Below are 21,648 nucleotides of genomic sequence, written 5' to 3'. Positions count from 1 at the left end.
TCAAACATATTCACCATCAATAAATCAATAAATATCTCCTAAACATCCTGTAGCTACATACAAAACATCCATTTAGAAAACATCTTGTAGCAACATACAAAACATCAATAAACATCCATTTACATCTTGTAGCAACATCCTGAAAATTCAGCATCCATTACATCTTTGATAATTCAACATCCATTACATCCTGTAGCAACATCCTGAAAATTCAACATCCATTACATACTGATAATTCAACATCCATTATATCCTGAAAATTCAACAGCCCATACACAACCCACACACAACATCTTATAGCAACAAAATAGCACAAACAAAACATCTGTCCAGCAGCCCACACACACAAGAAAATTCAACAAGTAACAAAGAGAATAATTAATCCCAAACACAACAAGGGATAGGTTACCCAAAAATTGAAATTAAAAATTTTAAAAAAAATAAAATATCCATTACAATGTGCCTGTTTGGCAGAGCTTAATTACAACTTATTTCAGCTTTCAGCTTAATTTAAGCTATTTTGATGTGTTTAGTTTAGCTTATACCTTATACCTTTTTGGAAGTCAGAAATTAGCTTATTCTTTGAGTGGGGCAGGAGATGCTTTAAGAATAAGCTGAAAATCAGCTTAAGCTGAAAGTTATAAGCTATAAGCTGTTGAGGCATAAGCTACAAGCATTTTCCCACAGCTCTACCAAACAGGGCTAACATAAAAAATCAAATCCATTGTTTCTCCAATACCCATACAAACCACACAACTTTCATCATCTCCTTTAACTTGAATTCCTGTTAAATAACAAAAGGAAAAAAATAAATAATTAATACTAATAATAAAATGTAAAAAATGTTAACAATTAAAACAAAAAAGATGACAACTAACACAAAAGTGGCACATGACTGATCCGACTCGATCTCATCATCATCATATATAGGTGGTGTTTGATGTAGCTGTTAAAACAGATTATAGATTATAGCTTAACAGATTATAGATTATGACTTTAATCAGAAGCGGTTAATCTGTTTGGTATAGCTGTTGGATTATAGATTTAAGTTGCTGAGTAGTGTTTGTTAAATAAGCTGTGAAGTAACTTTTTCAATTAATTTTTATTTTTTATTATTCACTATTTGTCTACATTTTTCATAAAAAATAATAATAATATTTAATAGTCCATTTGAGTCTTTTTCTATTTTTAAAAAAATAAAAAATAAAAAAATCTAAGAGTATAACCATGAATTAACATGTCCACAGCAGAAGCTGATAATCAGAAGCAAGGGGTGAGCAGCTTCTCAGAATCAGCTTTTTTGACTTAAAATAAGTTGTTAGAATCAGAAGCTGTTTGAAATAAGTTTAACCAAACAGTCCAAAATAACTTTTTAAAAGCCAGAAGCCATAAGTTGGCTTAAAAAAGCTGCACCAAACACCCCCATAGTTGCATAGCCCACCGATTCCAATGTTGAATCTCCTAAAAAGTAAAGAATATAAATTCAGTAGTGAAATTATTCCATGGTAATATAAATAATAAAAAGTGAAATAATAATATGTAGATTGGATGAAATAATACCTTTCATCTCTGTACCCCACAACCAACTTTGTGCACGCATTAATGCTTTTAATGTGTTTGGATGAAATCTACTACGATGTGGACTCACCAACCTTCCACTAGTACTAAATGCTGACTCAGAAGCAACAGTGGATACAGAAATATCTAAAATGTCCCTAGCTATTTCCTGTAAGGTCGGATACTTTGGTCCATTAGCTTTCCACCAATTCAAAACATCAAAACCTGAAGTTCTTGGCAAAACATCATCTTCTAGATAATGGTCCAACTTTGATCTTACATTCTTCATTTTTTTACTTCTCTTTCTATTAATAAACAAATCAAATTCTGAAAGGGACTCTGTAACAATTTCTGGATGAGTAGAAGAGGGACCAACAACATCGGTCTCCATATCAACTCGGTGTTGATACTCTTGCAACAAAGCATAACAAATATGACGAACCCTATCAACTTCATCTTCAGCTGTCTCCATAAAGTTTTTCAAAATAAAACTCCAATACACTCATCTTATACCTAGGATCAAGTACAACTGCAACTCCAATAACACCATGTATCACTAACCAATATTTATCAAATTTTTCCACCATTTTTGATGCCGTTGTTTTGATCACTTCAATTTCACATGAGAGCCATTGAGACGGTATCATCCTAATCTCACATAAAGCTGGAAAACAAACATTGGCTGTGGGATACTTTGTACCAAAAAATAACTCTGTGATAGAAAAAAAAAATCTTAAACCTCCCACTAATGTCTCTAGCAAACTCTCATTCTTGCTCAATTGGCACAATCTTATATTAGGACTCTCTAATTTTCAACTTAGAAAAGACATCCTTATACAATAAGGCTGTCTGAAACATCAAGTAGGTTGAATTCCACCTAGTTGCACAATCAAGTCCTAATTTCTTAGTATGTGGAATACGCAATTGATTGACTGTTTCTTTAAATTTTTCTAGTCTTTTTGGTGTTGCTGTCCAATAAGCTACACTCTCTCGAATTTTCTCCACACCAACTCGTATGACATCCAATCCATCTTTCACTATCAAATTCAAATATGCGCACAGCAACGCATATGAAACAAAGTACCACCCAACAAAAGCGATGAATTACTTAACTTATTCATCAACATGGTAATCATGGCATCATTTGTGGAGCAATTATCAACAGTAACTGTCGAGATTTTTCTATCAATATTCCAATCTATCATACACTCAAGAAAAGTATCACAAAGAATTTCTTTTGTGCGTGGACATGGAACATAAATAAACCTAAAATATGATATTCATAAACAAGTATTAATAACATGCAAATTGAACTGAATAAGATAGAATTTTTAAATGATATGCAAATTTACAAAAATATACCTTAAAATGCGACTTTGTAATGTCTATGAATCATCAATAAAGTGTGCGGTGACAGTCATGAATCCTTTCTTTTGATTGCTAGCAGTCCACATATCAGTTGTGATTGCCATCCTACTTTTATTATGCTCCACCAAACTCAATGTCTTCACCCTCTCATAATCATAAATCTTTAAAATATCACTTTTTATCGTATTTCGAGAAGACACTCTAAACAATGGTTGAAGTGCTGCTAAATATCGTTTAAAACCAACATGGTCTACGATAGAGAGGGGATATTCATGCAAGATTATGGCATGTGACAACTCTTTCCTAACAAAATCTTGATAAAAAATATAAGAATTCATTTTTGGACTCTCTATTAAAATTGTTAGTTAACACTTTTTGCCTCATGTCCATCACTTTTTTCCTAGTACAACTCTTATGGTGATCATGCAAATGCCTAGTTCCATTTTTTTAATCACCTCCAAGATGTTTATTACAATAATTACATATTGCCTTCCACACCCCACTGACTTATTGTTTTTTAAAATGTTCCCACACAACACTAGGTTTTCTTTTAGTTCCTCCACAAGTAGTATTTGACTCTTCTTCTAAATCAATAACATTTTGATTAGAGAGGAGAGACGGTGAGTTCGTAGGTGAGTTTGTAGCTGACGATGAATGTTGTGACGCGTCACTCTCAAATGGTACTTGAGAGTTAACGGATTCTTGAGAAGTAACAGGTACTTCAGAGTTAACTGGTGCTTGAGAGTTAACATCGGGCATTTTTAACCTTTATAAAAATAATATGGATTGAATTAATATGAACAAAGGTAACATAAAAGTAGATTACTGGAACTAAGAAACAAATTAATAATAACTAATAACATGGATTGAATTAATGGAACTGAGAAACAAATTAACTAAAAGAGCTAAAGACATTACCCAACAAAAAGAAGAATAGCCAAAGGAAAATTTTAACAGGGGAAAGCTGTACAACTTGAGAAAGGCTAATGAATGTTTGCTCCATCACACCATTGACAATAACTATGTCCTGCATGTTACATCCTATCATACTGCTTACATTCACTATTTACATGATTGGTTATGTAAAGCACCACACAAACAAACAACTATAGCATGCTCATAAACACAAATAATAAAAATTTCAAGGTACCAAAAGTTAAGATATTATCAAGACATCCTACAGTATATATATAGAAAATCTATGTTGATCTAATTATATCACTTTCCAAAGTTTTAACTTGTAATGGGTGAATTTGAAATGATTGGTTAATGGTTATGTACAATAAGAAAAAGAGATTTAGAGATTGGAAAAATGACCAAATCATGAGGAACATTTTGTCAAAAAAGTAACCTTAGTTGGAGTTGGTAATTTTGTTTTTCATAAAGAGAATGGCTTTCTTTAGACACATCCACCTAAAAGAGATCCAAAGACAAAGAACACAATGACAAAAAAAGAAAGGACTCACAAAACTTGCCACTTTAGCTATCATTTCAATGTGGATTTGGCTCAACTGTTGATAAGAGAACTCCAAAACATGGTCCATATATTACTATGTCAATATTATTATTAAAAAATAAATAAATTGATCAAATAAAATCAACCACTCTATAAGTTTACAGATAAAAAGGACCAATGAAATTTTTATAACAGATTTCACTATCGGATATGTATAATTAAAATTTATTTTACAAAATTAGTTTTATATTGATTCTCTGTCTATAAACTTACTACCAAGAAAAGAATGCCAAATAGAATGGATTCCCAATCAAAGGTAATCTCAACCAACTTTACATGGAATTTAAAGGTACAGATGGGGTACTTTGTCCCCCAATGTTGGGAGATCAACAGAGTTAAAGGTGCTTCACTTTTTTGGTTGAAAAATCCAGAGTAGTAGGTGCACTTGCTAAGCTAAAGATTCTATCTCCATTTTTCATCATAATTTGAATTTAAAATTGTCTCTGTTAGTGTGTTACAATGATAAGATAGAGACTTGGAATAAAGATTAGGAATAGAAAATCCAAAGCCCAATTCTATTTGCTCTCTCCTAAGTTTGGAATTCGAATTGAAGAGTCTAATTTACCGATTAGATAGTGCCACACTAAATTTTTTTCACAAATTAAAGTCATCAATTTAATTACCAGAAGCAAATCCAAATTTAACATCATCAACATCAACATCAACATTATCATCATCATCATCTTCAATAATATATAAAATAAACAGATCCAAACAATAATGTATAAACAGATATATATATATATATATATAACAGAGGGAGGATCGGATATATATATATATATAACAGAGGAAGAAAATATATATAAACTCAGATATATATACATATATGTAAACCCTAGATCGAAATCCCTAGAGAGAGAGAGAGAGATACCTAAACAAAGAGAGCAGTGAGGGAGGAGCGGCAGTGAGGGAGGATCCACGGTGAGGGAGGAGCGGCGGTGAGGGAGAGAAAACAACAGCCCCGTCGTCGTGATGGAAGATCGGTGGTGAGAAGGTAAACGGCAGAAGTGAGGCGGTAAGGGAGGCTCGGTGGCGACGGAGGATCGTCGGTGAGGAGGGAGGCGCGGCGGTGACAGATGAAACAGAGAGGGAGAGACCAGTAGCGAGCGAGAGCGAGAGCGAGAGCGAGAGAGAGAGGAGAGCGCCGTCGTGTGTTGTGTGAGTGAGACTTTGTGTCAAACCCTAAACAAATACAAGCATATATATATATATATATATATATCCAGGGACAAAACGGTAATTTTACCTCGGGACTAAGCAGGGTGGGGCGGGGCCGGGGGCGGGTTTGGGTCTAAAACACCTATCCTCATTCCTGTCCCCGTCTCGGATATCATCGGGGATGAATTTTTAAATACCATCCCCGATCCGTAGGGAATATTTTTTGGTGAATAACCACTGAATTCGGGGTCGGGAGGTCGAGTCACCGTTGGGTCGGTTTCGGATTGCCAAAGTTAAACACACAAAGTTATTAAAAAAATTAAAAAACTAAACAATTAAAGAAAAAACAAAGATTTTATTTCTTCTTTATTTTTTTGACATTTTTTTTAATAAAATGGTAAAAAATCATTTAAAACTTATTATTTTTTTTACCTTATATTTTGGCTAAAATGTTACTAAAATAGTTTTATGAAAAATTAAAAAATCATTTCAAATACATTAATTTTTTTTCACTTCATATTTTAACCATAAAGTTCTAAACTTATGAACGCAAAATTTATCCAAAAAAATGAATTAATAGTTCAAATTCATTTTACTCTTGAACTCCCACGTATCATTAATTTAATTTCTACTACACAAATGTATTTGGGATAAATTATGGAGAAATTCTAATATACATCCTTTAAAAAGGATGTCTCATATGAAGGCTCTGTTTGGTAGGGCTTAGTTCTGGCTTTATTTTAGCTTTTAGCTGAATTTAAGTTATTTTGATGTGTTTGGTTCAGCTTAACAATACAATTTATAGCTTTTTGTAAGTCAAAAATCAACTTATTCTTTGAGTGGGGGAGGAGAAGCTTAATTTATAAATCAAAAATCAGCTTATGTTCACAGCTATAAGGTATAAGCTGGTAAGCTATAAGTTATAATCACTTTCCCACAGCTCTACCAAACGGGGCCGAACTTCTAATTATATCAATTTCTTCTTTAATTATGACCAAGAGTTGAACCCTGTGTGAGGAGTATACTTACTAACCATTCAGAACAATCCTCAAGGTTACTCAATCTTATAATTAACACATGGACATGCATTAGCCACGATTTTAAATTTCATTTGTGAAATGATTTGTCAGACTCGTTATTGTGGATGCGCTAATCCAAGAAACAATCTATGGTGCTTACTAACCCAAAAACCATTTTCTAGACATTGTGGGTGCGCTAATCCAAGAAACAATCTATGGTGCTTACTAACCCAAAAACCATTTTCTGGACATTAATACAAACGACTCCATTTTCTATCTCAATACATTGGATTGAAGTTGGTTTAAATGTGAAGATGAATTTGAACAAAAACATTGTAAGACTAAATTTGCAAAAGTATTTTTAAAAAAATTATATTAAAAAAATCTTTAATTATTTTTGAAACTTTAAAGTATTTCTAAAAAAAGAAAATTTTCTTTTCTTTTAGGTTGATTTGGATAAACATTTGGAATATAGGTGTATGCAAACATGATGAGATTATGGCAGGATAAACATTTAGAATATAGGTGTATGCAAACATTTGGAATCAAAGCGTACTGTCGCACATTTCTTTTTATGCAATATTGAACATTTCTTAAGCAATTTATTCAACATGTCATTTTTTTTTTCTTACAAAATAAAAATGGATTCAAATTATAGACTTCTTTTTTGGGAGGTGGGCTAGGAAATTAAAGAGTTGAATGAAAGATAATCATTACATAACTGTTGGAATTTTTTGGGTTCATCTCTTTCTTTGATCGGAGCCATTAGTTTGCTCTAGCAATCAGGTTGACCTACGTTTGAAGCATCCAAGGCCGGCCATCTTGGGCCCGCAAATTCTTACAAAAAATATGGGTTCCGAAATATTTTTAATCTAATATAATATGGATGATTTTATTTGTATTTAAAAAAAATTTCAATTTCTCAGTACACTTTATTAAATTATTTAAGATTAAAATTTATTCTCAATACATTTTATGTCTTTTCAATAATTACCCGTCAAGACAATAATTTATGGTACACCTAAATAATAAATAAATCAAAAATCTTAAATTACACCATTTAAAAACTCTTAAATAGATATCTTAAATAATATCTTCCATGTTTAATAATGCAGATGGTGGGCAAGTTGCAGAGCTTCAGTGGAAGAGAATGGTGGATGATATATCCAACAAGGGAAAGTTAAAGAATTATTTAGCAGTTTGTGATGTATTGAGTAGTATGGAAGGCATTCCAATGGAAGTTTCTGTTGCACTTGGTGTGTTGGTTTTAGAACCATGTGAAGAGCCATGGAAGGGAAACTCATTACATTTAGCGAAAACCCAAAGCTTCAGATGGTCAAAAGAGACAATTTGATATTGAAAATTTGAGTTTGTAAGGTGTATGGAATTAGGGATGAACGCTAATTTCCTGGCAGTGTTAGATTTGATATTGATAGTGGCTGTAAATGGGAATTTGAGCGAAGAATAGATAGTTAAGAGAGTGTTTGCGTTCAACAACATGAAATTCGATCACACTTTATTTCAGGTGATATAAAGTGTTGAATACACACATAATTGAGTGATGGATTGCTTTAAAAAATTATTATTATTCTCCTTCATTATTTGATTTTATTTAAATTTAATTCTATTTGCAAATAATAAAAAAAAAGAAATGATAATGTTGATGATAATGGTGATGAAGAAGATTATTAAGAAAAAATAATTAAAACTTTGGAAATAAGATGAAGAGACTTGAATATGAAAAATATATATAAGTAATTAGGGTGTACTATAAGAAAAAAAAAATTATTTTAAGATTTAATATGTATTGTACTTATTAGTAAATTTATATTAAGATATAATATGAAGTAAAATTTCAAAATTTTAGTTAGACATACTAATAGAATCATCCATGTATTATTAGTAGCCTAAAATTTGAGTACAAATAGAATCATCCATGTATTATTAGTAGCCTAAAATTGAAGTCCAGCCCAATATACTTTAGGCCTAGTTTGGGAAGACTAAATAAGTGCACTTTTTGACTTTTTATAAAATATGGGTTGAGTTTGGGTTGGGTTTGAAGTGATGTGTTAGAGAGGTAATGTGACTTAAATAAGATGATGTGACTTAAATAGGATAGTGACTTTTTGACTTTTTATCTTTTTTCAATCATGCCAAACTTGGCCTTAGTTTCAACACACAACACAAAAGGCTCAAAAAAATTTAGGGGTACAAATTTAATTATCAAATATAATCGGTAAAGTTTGTAAATAACAAAATCTTATCAATTTAATTTCCAGTGCATGGAATCTACAGTCAAGTAGGTTTTAAAATAATAATAATAATAATAATAGTAATTCAAATATATGAAAAATTTTATAATATTAATTATTAATATTTATAAAGTTTATCATTAATATATAATTAATTTTGAAAATCCCACTGACTTGTATTTTCCCCTCATCTATTCCTAATTACAAATACAACTCTTAACTGAGAAGCAAAAGGAACGGGCGGCGAGTTCAATTCTACAGGCAACGAAGTAATGGTGCGGCATCCGACGGTGAGTAATCTCTCTCTGCCCTAAATTTATTTTTTGTGCTCTAATTACTTTTTAAAATTCATTGTTTATTTATTTATTATTATTTCTTTATATGTTATTGAATTCATTGCTCTTTTTTGATTTGAAGACTTTGTTTAATTTTGACTTGTGCTTTAAATCTAATTTTAGTGTCCTAATTTTTTGGGCAATAATTTTGTTAATTTTTGTTTAATTTAAACTTTGTCATACTTTTGTTTTGCTTGGATCACATATTGTCGATAATTGTTGGAGAATTGTTGTGGCGGTTCTTTGGATTCTTTGCATACTTCCTAGTTCTTTCGCAATTTATTCACTCACATTACAAAATTTAAAATTTTATTGTCCAAAGTAATTGGTTCATAATTTTGAATAGAGACAATACAGTTTATAATTTTATTTTATTGGGACGAATTACACACTTTTTATTTATTTTTTATTTTTTATTAGTATGTAGACAAAATCCTTTTCCATTATAGTTATTTTTTTCTAATATTTTTTTTTATATAATTTTTGAGCTGGTTTGGATGACTGAGTTTATTTGAATTGATGGGAAATTATTATTGACGTGGAGAGTTAAAAATATCTTCCTGACTTTCGAATCTAGTATAGTGTTGTTTGGATGGATGTATGTCTCTAGCCCAAATTGAACAGAGATTCAGAGCGATTGTGGATTGCAAATTCTCTGTAAGATTAATTCTAATAACCGTGTTAAATATTATCTGAATTTCTTTGATAGAAAACTTTACGGAACATAAACTAAAAATCATTAAGGATTCAATTCTATACATGAAAACTATATGAATTTCTACTAAATAAAATAAGTGTATACGTACCTTGATCCATTATAGTATGAAAACCTCTTTTGAGAAAGAAACTTTGAATAAAAGACATTGATCTTCAAGTTCTTTATTTGTCTAAGATCTTCAAACCACTTCTCTCTCTCTGTAGGCGATGGGAACTTTCTTGTGGTGACCACTTGAGTTTTTGTGATGGAAAGTGTGGCTTGGGACCTTACACTATTTATACTAGTATTCTTCCAATCAAAGAATCCATTCATTCAATGAATTTCATTAAATAGATTAATGTATCTTTTACATTCATGATACATAATGCATCTTCTATATTAATGAACTCATTAGATAGATTAATATATCTTCTACATTCATAATAGATACATAATGCATCTCTAAGATTCATTCATAATGAATTTATCACATTCAATGCATTGACACTATCTCCACTAGTCTTCTATACATTATGCATATATAGATGCATTCATCAATGATTAGTGACCATCTAATTGATGTATATGTATCTTACTTAATGAGATGAATCTAGTATAATCATGTAGAAGCCACATTAAGCCATATTTAAGAAAAATTCTTACACTTTTGTCAAATGTCTTGAATTTTTATTTAATCCGTTATATTTATTAATTAATCCAAGAACATCTTGTAATATTATTGAGAATGCATGATCATGCAACTATTTTACTTTATTATATATACAAATCGTGAGACGAGTCATGTTTAGGGGAGACGAATCATGTTGCAAACTTAGTTTAGTCTAGACGATTCGTATAGCGATCCCGGTTTTTGACCCGACTTTCGTGGTATTCCGAACTCGGGTTTAGTGCTTTCATATTGTTGTTTACCACTTTCTTCCCTTGTATCTCTTTGAAATTGGCTTTTGGGTTATTGTGGTTGTGTTTGGGCAGGTTGGTCGCTTGTTTTTCAAACCTTGTGTTGCCCAGAATTTTGCTCCTCCGCTCGAGCGGTCGTTCTTGCACTCGAGCGGGCTTTGCAAATTTTGCTCCTTCGATTGAGCGGCACTTCTCGCGCTCGAGCTGGCTTTGCGAACTCTCAGTACTTTTCAGGTTTTCAAAACTATTGGGAGAGTGTTTTCTATGCTCAAGCGATGTTTTCTACACTCGAGCGACTTTTCTTGCGCTTGAGGGTTAGTCTGTTGTCTGCAAAACTACTGGATTTGTGTTTTCTACGCTCGAGTGTCACTTCTTGCGCTCGAGCGGTGAGCGTCTTGTTCATTGTGCCTTGGTGCTCGAGCAGCCTTTCTTGCGCTTAAGAAAAATAACTTTTTGCGTCTGACGCTCGAACGTCAACTCTTGCGCTCGAGCAGACTATGCGTATATCAGATCGCGAAAATGACTTTTTACATCACTTTTTCAAATCTTTTCTCCCTAAAACCTAAAGTTAGGATCCTCTCTCTCTCTCTCTACATTTTCACCTACTTCTAGTGATTTCCTCGCCCTAATCCCGTTGATAAAAAGGTAGACCATCACAAGATCTCTATCTTGATCCGAATAAAGTTGGATTTCGGCATCTTTGAAGTTTTGCTCTTGCTCGGCTCATCTTCTCTCTTTGAGGTAGGAATTTTCTACACTTTCATATGATTTTTGGCTTAGTTATTAGTCATCATGTAACAATGATGGGATTTGAGAGTAGTTTGCGCGAACCTAGGGTTTGGGTATGAAATAAAAAGAGGGATTTCTAAGTGAATGTGAAATAAATGGTTATGGGGTTGTATTGTGGCCAAATACTTGATTTGGGCTATTTGGGTTGATATTTGAAAAAGGGAAGTTTTGCCCTAAATGGGTCAAATTGTTATTTTGTATAAATAATTGAAATAGATTATGGTAATGTGAAATTGAATGGTTGTTGATGTAAATGGTGGAGTTGGACACGTGTTGTCTCCCACCAACGGAAATTTGAATAATATATCTGTTGAGAAAATTTTATATCTGTTTAGAAATATTTGTATTGGGCTATCGGTGGAGGATAGCTATGATTGTTGTAGAAATTGCATGAGGATTAGGTAAATCGAAACTAATCTATTGTTGGTTGTCATTGAATATGACTATGATTTTTATATATTGTATACGTATGATTGTTTGGGAGGAGAAATGAGATGTACTCCATTGTTTGGGAGGAGATAGAGGATGGACTCCATTGAAATTAAGTTGGCCGGAGTATCCAGGGTGAAAGTCTCGAAATCTTGTGTATACATGGGTGCCGATCCCACGGACGAAATTTTCGTAAAATGGCAGATTTGAAGTGTTTGTGTGGTAGTGTTTTGAATTGGAAAACCACTGAGTTGTAGTCTTAGTTGGGTTATTGAAAAATAATGAAATTGGCTCATGAATTAAGAATACTGAATGAACTTGAAATGAATTGAAAGAAAATGAATTGAAATATGAACCTTGGTGTCTTACGGTTATATAAAATGTGGAGATTTTGTCACCAACATTGTATATGCACATTGTACTTATATTTGTTAGCCCTAAGGTTATTCAAATTGATTTTGATTATTGACAAATCTTTTTATTTGATTTATTATTCAAAGATTTCAAAATAATAGTCTACAAATTGTGCTAGAAGATATATGATTCAAGAAGTGTTATTTTTCAATAATTTTTGGCCCTTCAAAACATAAGATTAACACTTGTTTGCAAAACTCTATCCATGCTTAAAACAGGTACAAGGGTCGACACCAAGCTCAAAATGCCTAAGTGTTCCAGCTGCAAGGGTTGACCCCAAAACATCAAGGGTCGACACCAAAATTTAGTGTGCAATCCAACAACAAAGGGCGCCACCAAAAATAGCAAGGGTCGACACCAAATTTCAGAATGCAATCTAGCAGCAAGGGTCGACACCAAAAATAGCAAGGGTCGACACCAAATTTCAAAATGCAATCTAGCAGCAAGGGTTGACACCAAGAATGATAAGGGTCGACACCTGGAACACCTGGAACTCAACTCAGAAAAGGAAAGAAAGCAAAGGGTTGATACCCAATCTGCAAGGGTCGACACCTGTAAATCTAGGTTTAAAAAATTCCACCTGCCAAATCAGATCCAGACTATTACAGATCATTTTTTAGCCACTTTTTCAGATTTGTGTGCAGAATACGTCATATCTTCTGACCACTGAGCAGATCCTCTAGCACCATATCTTCTCCAAGAAGTTGACTTATGAGGTTGAGCATTAAATAAAAAGCTTATGCATTTAATGAATCCTCTCTTCCTAAGACCTGCCTATAGTTTGCCTTCTTTTTGCTCTGATCAAACACAGTTGGGGAAAATCCTTCATGATCTTCTCCAACGGATAGGAGATTCAAATCTCCTCTCTCTCTAACAACTAGAAGCCATCAATATTATAAATACGGAGGTCTCCTTGTTCATTTAACACACTTCTTAAATACAACAAGCCTAGAGCATTCAAGAGCAACCAAGAGCTTTTAATATACTCCATTTGTACTTCCATTTTCATATTTGAGTGAGTCTTAAATTACTTGAGAGCTTACACTTTCATATCCATCTTTTGTGAGAGAATATTTGTAAAAGAAGATAGTTGTACCTCTTATTCTTGTTCCTTATTTTCTGAGTGGCACACTTGTAAAGTGAGGCATTTAGTTTAGAGGTCCTCAACAAATTGAAGTAAGTCCCTGTAAAAATCCACAAGCTAGGTGAAGCTTGGTGGTGCATCTATTCATAGTGAAGAAATTCTCAAGAAGGTCTCTTGAGGAGTGGACGTAGGTCGGTGAGCCGAACCACTATAAATCCTTGTGTCGAGCTCTTCTTTCCTTTCCTTTTATTTTCTATGTATTCATTTATTGTCATCTACCTTTAATCACTTAGTCTGTGCAAATTTATTTTCGGACCAAATTTTTTAATTACCCAATTCACCCCCTTCTTGGGTTGCCTTTCTAAATAACAATTGGTATCAGAGCCTCATCTCGAGTATTGTGACTTAACCGTCTCAAAGTGATCTATGGCAACCCCTAGCTCCTCTCTTCCTGAAGGTCAAGCCTCAAACAAACCACCCTTCTTCAATGGCACAAATTTCAATTGTTGGAAAACCCGCATGATTATGCATATTCAATCTTCCGACTATGAGGTTTGGAAAATTATGTGTGATGGTCCTAAAGTCCCCAAACTTGAAAGTGAGTGGAATAGTGCTGATTATAAAGATATTCAATCTAATGCCAAACCTGTTAACATGTTATATTGTGTACTTGATGCTACTGAGTTTAATAGAATATGCACTTGTACAACTGCGAAAGAAATTTGGGATAAACTTGTTGTAACTCATGAGGGAACTACTCAAGTCAAAGAGTCTAAAGTGAGTTTACTTGTTCACAATTATGAGCTCTTCAAGATGAAACCCGATGAGAACATATCCCAAATGTTCACTCATTTTACAGATATTATAAACAGTCTTAAATCTCTTGGAAAGACTTATACTAATGTAGAGATTTCAGAAAAGTCCTCCGTTCATTGCCAAAAAGCTGGGAAAACAAAGTTATAGCAGCAATAGAAGCAAGAGATTTGTCAACATTAAGTCTTGGTGAGTTAATGTGATCTCTCCTAAGCCATGAGATCATCATGCAAGAAGGAAAAGAAGAAGAAGACAAGAATAAGAAGAAAGAGATAGCTTTCAAGTCTACTTCAAAATCTCAAGAGGAAGAAGAAGATGCTTTGGAGGAAGATGAAGATATGGCTTTCATTACCAAAAGGTTAAAAAAAACTGTGAAGAAGAAACAAGGTGTAAGAAAATTCTTCAAAAAAGACTTCAAAAAGATTATCAAAAAGAAGAAAATCATAAAAAAATCTAAAGTACTTGCTACGAATGCAACAAGCCGGGACACTACAAGTCGGAATGTCCAGAGCTCAAGAAACAATTCAAAAAAGACAAGAAGAAAGCCATGATCGTAGCATGGGGAGAAGACAGTGATGACAGCGACTCAGAGATTGATATTTGCGAAAATGAAGTCGCAAATCTATGTTTGATGGCACTTGGAGAAGAAAATCAGGTAAATGATGAATCCTTTACCTTTGACGAATTACAAACTGCCTTTGATGAATTGCTTGATGAATTTAAAAAACTAAGTTCAAAAAGTAGTTGTCAAAAGAAAAAGATTTTGAATTTATCACAAGAAAAGGAATCCAGACTTCTAAGATCAATACTTTAGAAATAAAGTCTTGACAATGGAAAAGGATAAAGAAAATGAAAAAGAATCCTTCACTTTTGAAAAGAAAGTTGATGATTTGCAAAAAGAAAATGAAATTTTGAAAAAGGAGAAAAATATTTTAAATGAAAGTATAGAAGATTTAAAAAATGTTCTTTCAAAATTTACACAAGGTAGAGGTACCTTAGATAAAATTCTCAAAAGTCAAAATCAAACTTTTGGAAGAATGGGGATTGGATATAAGCCTTTTTCAAAAGCAAAAACTTCCAAGAAGATCTTTATTCATGCTACATCAAACCATTCTCATCTCACATGTCATTATTGTGGAAGAAAAGGTCACATCTCTCCTTCATGCCCTACTAAGAGAAACTCATATATTAGAATGAAAAAGAAGTGGTTTCCAAAACCACTTCAAATCCTAACTCTCGTGGACCCAAGAAAGAATGGGTACCAAAAGGTCAACAAAAATCTAATTTTTGCAGGTGTGCTTTAGGTCAAAATCCAACAATAACCGGTGGTACCTCGATAGTGCATGCTCAAGGCACATGATTGACAATAGAGCAATGTCCTCAACCCTTAAATCCAAAGAAGGAGGTCACGTAACCTTTGGAGACAATAGTAAGGTAAAGATCATCGGCGAAGGTAGTATTGGTAAAACTTCTCCACCCATTATCGAAAATGTGTTGCTTGTTGAGGGATTGAAACACAACTTGCTTGGTATTAGTCAAATGTGTGATAAAGGAAATCACGTCACTTATGAAAAATCTCATTGCACCATTAAAAATTCTGTTTATAACAAAGTGCTTTTTATTGGTCATAGGCATAAAAATGTGTATATGTTTGATTTGCATAGTTTATCTCCTAATCATGATGTTAAGTGCTTATCTGCTATGAATGAATCTGGATGGTTGTGGCATAGAAGGCTAGAACATGCTCACATGGACTTGCTTTCAAAACTTTCAAAACTTGACTTGGTTGTTGGTTTACCAAAAATTGATTTTGAAAAAGATTGACTTTGTTATGCTTGTCAACAAGGAAAACAAACAAGAGTTTCTTTCAAATCCAAATATATTATTTCTACTTCTAGATCTCTTCAATTGTTGCATATTGACTTGTTCGGACCATCTAGAACTTTGAGTCTTGGTGGCAAATCTTATTGTCTCATCTGTGTGGATGACTACACTAGATTCACTTGGCTGATCTTCTTAGCACACAAAAGTGATACCTTCTCTGCATTTTCAGTTCTTTGTAAACGTATTCAAAATATAAGTAGTCTTACTATTTGTAGCATTAGAAGTGATTATGGTAAAGAATTTGATAATGATGAGTTTATTCTATTTTGTAATGAGCATGGCATTGATCACAATTTTTCTGCTCCTCGAACTCCTCAACAAAATGGTGTAGTAGAAAGAAAAAATAGAGTTACTGAGGAAATGACTCGTACTATGCTTTGTGAAAATGATTTGCCAAGATATTTTTGGGCGGAAGCCGTTAATTCTGCTTGTTATGTTATTAATCGTGCCATGATTAGACCCATACTTAAGAAAACACCATATGAATTGTGGAAAGGTAGAAAACCCAACATTGGTCATTTTCGTGCATTTGGTTGTAAATGTTTTGTACTTAATAATAATAAAGAAAATCTTGGGAAGTTTGATGCAAAATCTGATGAAGCCTTGTTTCTTGGCTATGCGAATTCTAGTAAAGCTTATCGTGTCTTTAATAAAAGAACTTTACTTGTTGAAGAATCTATACACGTTGCTTTTGATGAATCTAACTCATTTGCTTCCAAGAATATCGCTAGTGATGATGTTGCAGATTCTAATCCAAGTATTGAAGGAGTTTACTTATTGGAAAATGATGAACTTCATTCTTCGGAACCCAATGTTCAAGTCTCTATGAAAGATCTTCAAAAAGAGTATGCCCCATCCAACAAAGGAAAATGATCTACCCAAAGAATGGAAGTATGCTCATGGACATCCCAAAGACCTCATTATAGAAGATGCCACACAAGGAGTAAAAACTCGTTTTTCCATTCATAATGTTTGTGGCAATTTAGCTTTTGTTTCTCAAATTGAGCCAAAAACCTTTTCTGAGGTTGAACACGATGAAAACAGGATTTTTGCTATGCAAGAAGAGTTAAATCAGTTTGAAAGAAATGAAGTTTGGTTTTTAACTCTTAGTCCTAAGGATCATTCTGTTATTGGAACAAAATGGGTTTTTCGAAACAAAATAGATGAATCCGGTGTTGTTATTCGAAACAAAGCTAGACTTGTAGCCCAAGGTTATAACCAAGAAGTGGGCATTGATTTTGATGAAATATTTGCACCCGTTGCACGCCTTGAAGCCATTCGTATGTTGCTTGCATTTGCTTGTTTTATAAATTTTAAACTCTACCAAATGGATGTGAAAAGTGCTTTTTTAAATGGGTATATTTCGGAGGAAGTGTATGTTGAACAACCTCTCGGTTTTGAAAACCACAAACACCTGGACCACGTTTATAAACTTTCAAAAGCCTTGTATGGTTTGAAACAAGCCCCTAGAGCTTGGTATGAACGTTTGAGCAATTTTCTTATTAAAAAAGGTTTTTCTTGTGGGAAAATTGATACCACTCTTTTTATAAAAATAAAAAATGAAGATATGGTTATTGTTCAAATTTATGTTAATGATATCATATTTGGAGCTAGTAATGAATCTTTGTGCGAGGAATTTGCTAAGGATATGCAGGGCAAATTTGAAATGAGTATGATGGGAGAGTTGACATACTTTCTCGGATTGCAAATAAAACAATCCCAAGATGGCATTCTTCTATCTCAAGCCAAATATATCAAAGATCTCCTCAAAAGGTTTGAAATGGATTTGTCCAAACCTGTAGCAACTCCCATGAGCACATCGATTAAAATCGACAAAGATGAGCAAGGTAAACCGGTAGACGAAAAGAAATATCGAGGTATGATTGGTTCCTTACTCTATCTAACAGCTAGTAGACCTGATATCATGTTTGGTGTTTGTATGTGTGTTCGTTTTCAATCATATCCAAAAGAATCACACGTCATCGCAGTAAAACGCATTTTCAAATATCTCTTTGGCACTCCACTTTTGGGGCTTTGGTACCCTAAAACAATGTTTTTGATCTTTATGGTTATTCGGATGCCGATTTTGCAAGATGTAGACTTGACCGAAAAAGTACTAGTGGCACTTTTCATTTTCTTGGAAATTCACTCACATCGTGGTTTTGTAAAAAACAAAATTCTGTGGCTCTATCTACAACTGAAGCAGAATATATTGTTGCCGATAGTTGTTGTGCTCAAATGCTTTGGATGAAACAACAACTTCTTGATTTTGGACTCCACTTTGATCACATACCTATTAAATGCGATAACACTAGTGCCATTAATCTTTCAAAAAATCCCATACAACACTTACGCACTAAACACATTGAAATAAGACATCATTTTCTACGAGATCATGTACTTAAAGGTGACATTGAACTCGAATTTGTGCCTACAAGTCAACAATTGGCCGATATCTTTACAAAGCCTCTCAATGAGGAACATTTCTACTTTGTACGAACTGAGCTTGGTATGTTAAATATTCCCGTTTGATGTTAAACTATGTGTTATTATGCTTCTTTGAGAAATTTGATTAAAAAAACACAAGTTTTTGCCTTCCAAGACCCTTAAGGGTCGACCCCCTACTCTATAGGGTCGACACCTTGTAAACCAGGCATGTGCCTCTTGTTGCTTAGGGTCGACACCTCTCTTCGAAGGTGTCGACACCTGTTGAATCTGAGGACACTGCTTTTTAGTGTCGACCCCCTTCCCCTAGGGTTGACAGCTGCCTTTTGGGTTAAATGTTTGCCGCGCGGTCTTTTCAAATTCGAAGGGTCAAGACTTCTCTTCCCAAGGGTTGACACCTTCTCAAGAGTATTAATATACCACGCGACCCTTCCTTCTTTCTTGCGACACCCATCAAATCCCTAGCCCTAGCCCATTTTCTTATTCCGGCATCTCTCTTTGACGATTCTTATTCCGATCTTCTTCCATCCTCCTCGCGACCTCTCCTTCTTCTCTTCGATGATTCTCAAGCCCCTCCTCCTATTGCAACACGGAAGCGACCGCGAACCTCCTCCACTTTCACCGTCATCACTGCTTCTCCTCCCGTTCTTTGATTCAAGAACCCTGAGTGCTGATCTGCATTCAACAAGGACTTCAATCTTCGAAAGGTAATCTCTGGACGTACAATAGATCTCACATTTTTTGAAAAACATTCTATTCCCGTAAAAGCATGGTTCGATAACCAAAAGTGGTCATCTTTTTTGAAACTCAACTGTGATATTTACCCCACACTCATCAAAAAGTTTTTTGCAAATCTATCTTGTGATAAGGACACTTCTCCTCATACCCTCGACTGTTTTGTAAAGGGTGTCCCTTTCACTCTGACATCCTCTGTCATCAACTTAATTCTGAAAATCTCAAATGATGGACACAGGGGTCAATCCATCTGTAACTCTTAAACCACCCCAATACTCTCATCTCACCGGTCTCCGTCTCCTTACAAACAACCCTAACTTAAATCACCTGGTCACAGTCTCTGGGAAAGATCTCTCCCAAGAACTGAGACTGTTACATCACATCATCACTCACGACATCATTCCATGTTCCGACTGATTTGATGCTGTCACATATGGCCACACTTAACTCATTTGGGCCTTATCCACTGGTTTCCCCACTGATTTTGGTTTTTGGTTGTCCACTGTATCAAAAATGCCCACAAACAAAATAATCAAACCCTTTCCTACGGAATGATTTTCACTAAAATCTTCAAGCATTTCAAGATTGATCTGAAGGGGGAAGAAAAAGTCCCTCAAGACCCTTCGTGTTATGGAGCTAAAACTCTTCGAAACATGGGATATTCACTGGTTAACTGAATTTAGACCAAGACCAAGAAATCTATGTCGTCCCTTGGTCTCTCTACCCGTGGCTCTTCTCTTCCCATTCCTACACTTCCTTTGTCCACCCATGGTCCTTCTTCTCCACCACCTTCCTCTAACCTTTCTTCTCTCTCTCAAAAAATCGAGCATCTTGACTTTATGGTTTAGGGTCCCTTGATGGAGGGGATTGCTTCAATCAATTCTAGGCTTAACAATCTAAACCTTGATTCCCAATCCATCCCTGCCTCTGACATTCCCTCATCATCTTACACTGTTCCTACTTCATCATCCTCTGCCATGGAAGAAAAGATAGATGAGTTGAGCGCCTTGGTTCTACAAGTTGTCTCTCAGCAGATTGAAATGTAGAAAGACATTGATTGAATGAAGTTGCAACAAGCTCAAGTCATTTTAGCTGCTAAAGAGAGTGTTGAAAGTATGGTGATTGCCGTCTACGGGATCAAGGACTCCAACGAAGAATTTTGGAAAATATTCCAACAATGCTGGGACGATCATTTGGGGGAACAAATTAGGAAATTTATGTTGTGGTTTACCCAAGGCTGGGGCGAAGCTGCTTCTCATTGGCTGCAGTATTCTCCACCTTTCCGCTAGATGCTGCCCCTCTTTTTGATAATGACAAAGGGGGAGAAAGTTGTAGTTGCTGTAGTTGTTTTACTTAGTTGTCTTACTTGAACTTGGCTAGTTATTATAGATGTGTATGCTTACTTTAGATGTGGATGCTTAGATGTGGATGCTTAGGAACAATTACTTTTTGGACACACAAACATTTGAGAAACACTTACTTGTTGGGAAATTGAAGTTCTTGATATTTTAGAAACACAAATACATTATAGCATGAAAACATTCTGTTATTAATTGCGATTGGTTATGAGTGCTTGTGATGTGTTGTGAATAGCTATACTTGGAGCATTATGGAATCTGTTTTAAGTGCTTGTGATTTCATTCAATGAAAATAAATTGAAGAAATTGATTTCACTAATGATTGTTTCAGTGCATATTGACAGGGGAAGCCTAATCTATGTCAAGATGTTTTATTGTCTTGACATATATCATTATTTTTGTTATGGTCTTAAGGCCCTTTTTATAGGGGGAGTTTTAGATTTTTTTTCAAAAATTTTATTCACAAAACTCCTTGGAAAACACTTCTTAATGCCTTCCTTTTAAAGCTCATGCTTTGAAAACTTTAAATATTTGTCATCATAAAAAAGAGGGAGATTTTTAGCCCCAACGTTATTCAAATTGATTTTCATTATTGACAGATCTTTTTATTTAATTTATTATTCAAAGATTTCAAAATAATAGTATACAAATTGTGCTAGAAGATATATGATTCACGAAGTGTTATTTTTCAATGATTTTTGGCGCTTCAAAACATAAGATTAGCACTTGTTTGCAAAATTCTATCCATACTTAAAACAGGTACAAGGGTCGACACCAAAACAACAAGGGTCGACACCAGAAATGAAGCTCAAAATGCCTAAGTTTTCCAACTGCAAGGGTCGACACCAAAACAGCAAGGTTTAACACCAAAATT

The 21,648-nt window shown here is 34.1% G+C and overlaps 2 protein-coding genes across 6 annotated transcripts; one reads left to right on the top strand and one right to left on the bottom strand.

The window, feature by feature from the left end:
* Positions 1 to 201: 201 nt before the first annotated feature.
* On the bottom strand, positions 202 to 5,621 carry LOC145822853 (zinc finger BED domain-containing protein DAYSLEEPER-like). Of its 5 annotated transcripts, none has more exons than XM_082921210.1 (6): positions 5,316 to 5,621; positions 3,844 to 3,952; positions 2,920 to 3,691; positions 1,561 to 2,823; positions 879 to 1,461; positions 202 to 784 (listed from the first exon to the last, which is right to left on the bottom strand). In XM_082921210.1, the coding sequence occupies exons 4-5, from the start codon at positions 2,027 to 2,029 to the stop codon at positions 1,373 to 1,375; spliced, it is 558 nt and encodes a 185-aa protein (XP_082777336.1). In that variant the 5' UTR covers positions 2,030 to 2,823; positions 2,920 to 3,691; positions 3,844 to 3,952; positions 5,316 to 5,621; the 3' UTR covers positions 202 to 784; positions 879 to 1,372. The 5 variants fall into 5 exon arrangements, with proteins under 5 accessions (XP_082777336.1, XP_082777337.1, XP_082777335.1 ...); XM_082921211.1 differs by having other exon boundaries at positions 3,844 to 3,966; positions 5,316 to 5,613; XM_082921209.1 differs by lacking the exon at positions 3,844 to 3,952.
* Positions 5,622 to 13,965: 8,344 nt separating this feature from the next.
* Positions 13,966 to 14,502, top strand: LOC145821959 (uncharacterized). Its single transcript, XM_082918526.1, has one exon. The coding sequence runs from the start codon at positions 13,966 to 13,968 to the stop codon at positions 14,500 to 14,502; it is 537 nt and encodes a 178-aa protein (XP_082774652.1).
* Positions 14,503 to 21,648: the final 7,146 nt, after the last annotated feature.

Source organism: Camellia sinensis, chromosome 3 (assembly GCF_055761805.1).
Source record: "Camellia sinensis isolate YWXY chromosome 3, ASM5576180v1, whole genome shotgun sequence".
Lineage (NCBI taxonomy): Eukaryota > Viridiplantae > Streptophyta > Magnoliopsida > Ericales > Theaceae > Camellia > Camellia sinensis.
The sequence above is the reverse complement of the archived record's forward strand: the minus strand, read 5'-3'. Positions and strand labels throughout refer to the sequence as shown.

Bases quoted from the DNA above. Each gene is read 5' to 3' on its own strand.
- LOC145822853 (XM_082921210.1), bottom strand. From the start codon at position 2,029: ATGGAGACAGCTGAAGATGAAGTTGATAGGGTTCGTCATATTTGTTAT. The intron at 1,462-1,560 runs GTATTATTTCAT...TTTACTTTTTAG, and splicing joins GTGGGGTACAGAGATGAAAG to GAGATTCAACATTGGAATCG.
- LOC145821959 (XM_082918526.1), top strand. From the start codon at position 13,966: ATGGCAACCCCTAGCTCCTCTCTTCCTGAAGGTCAAGCCTCAAACAAA.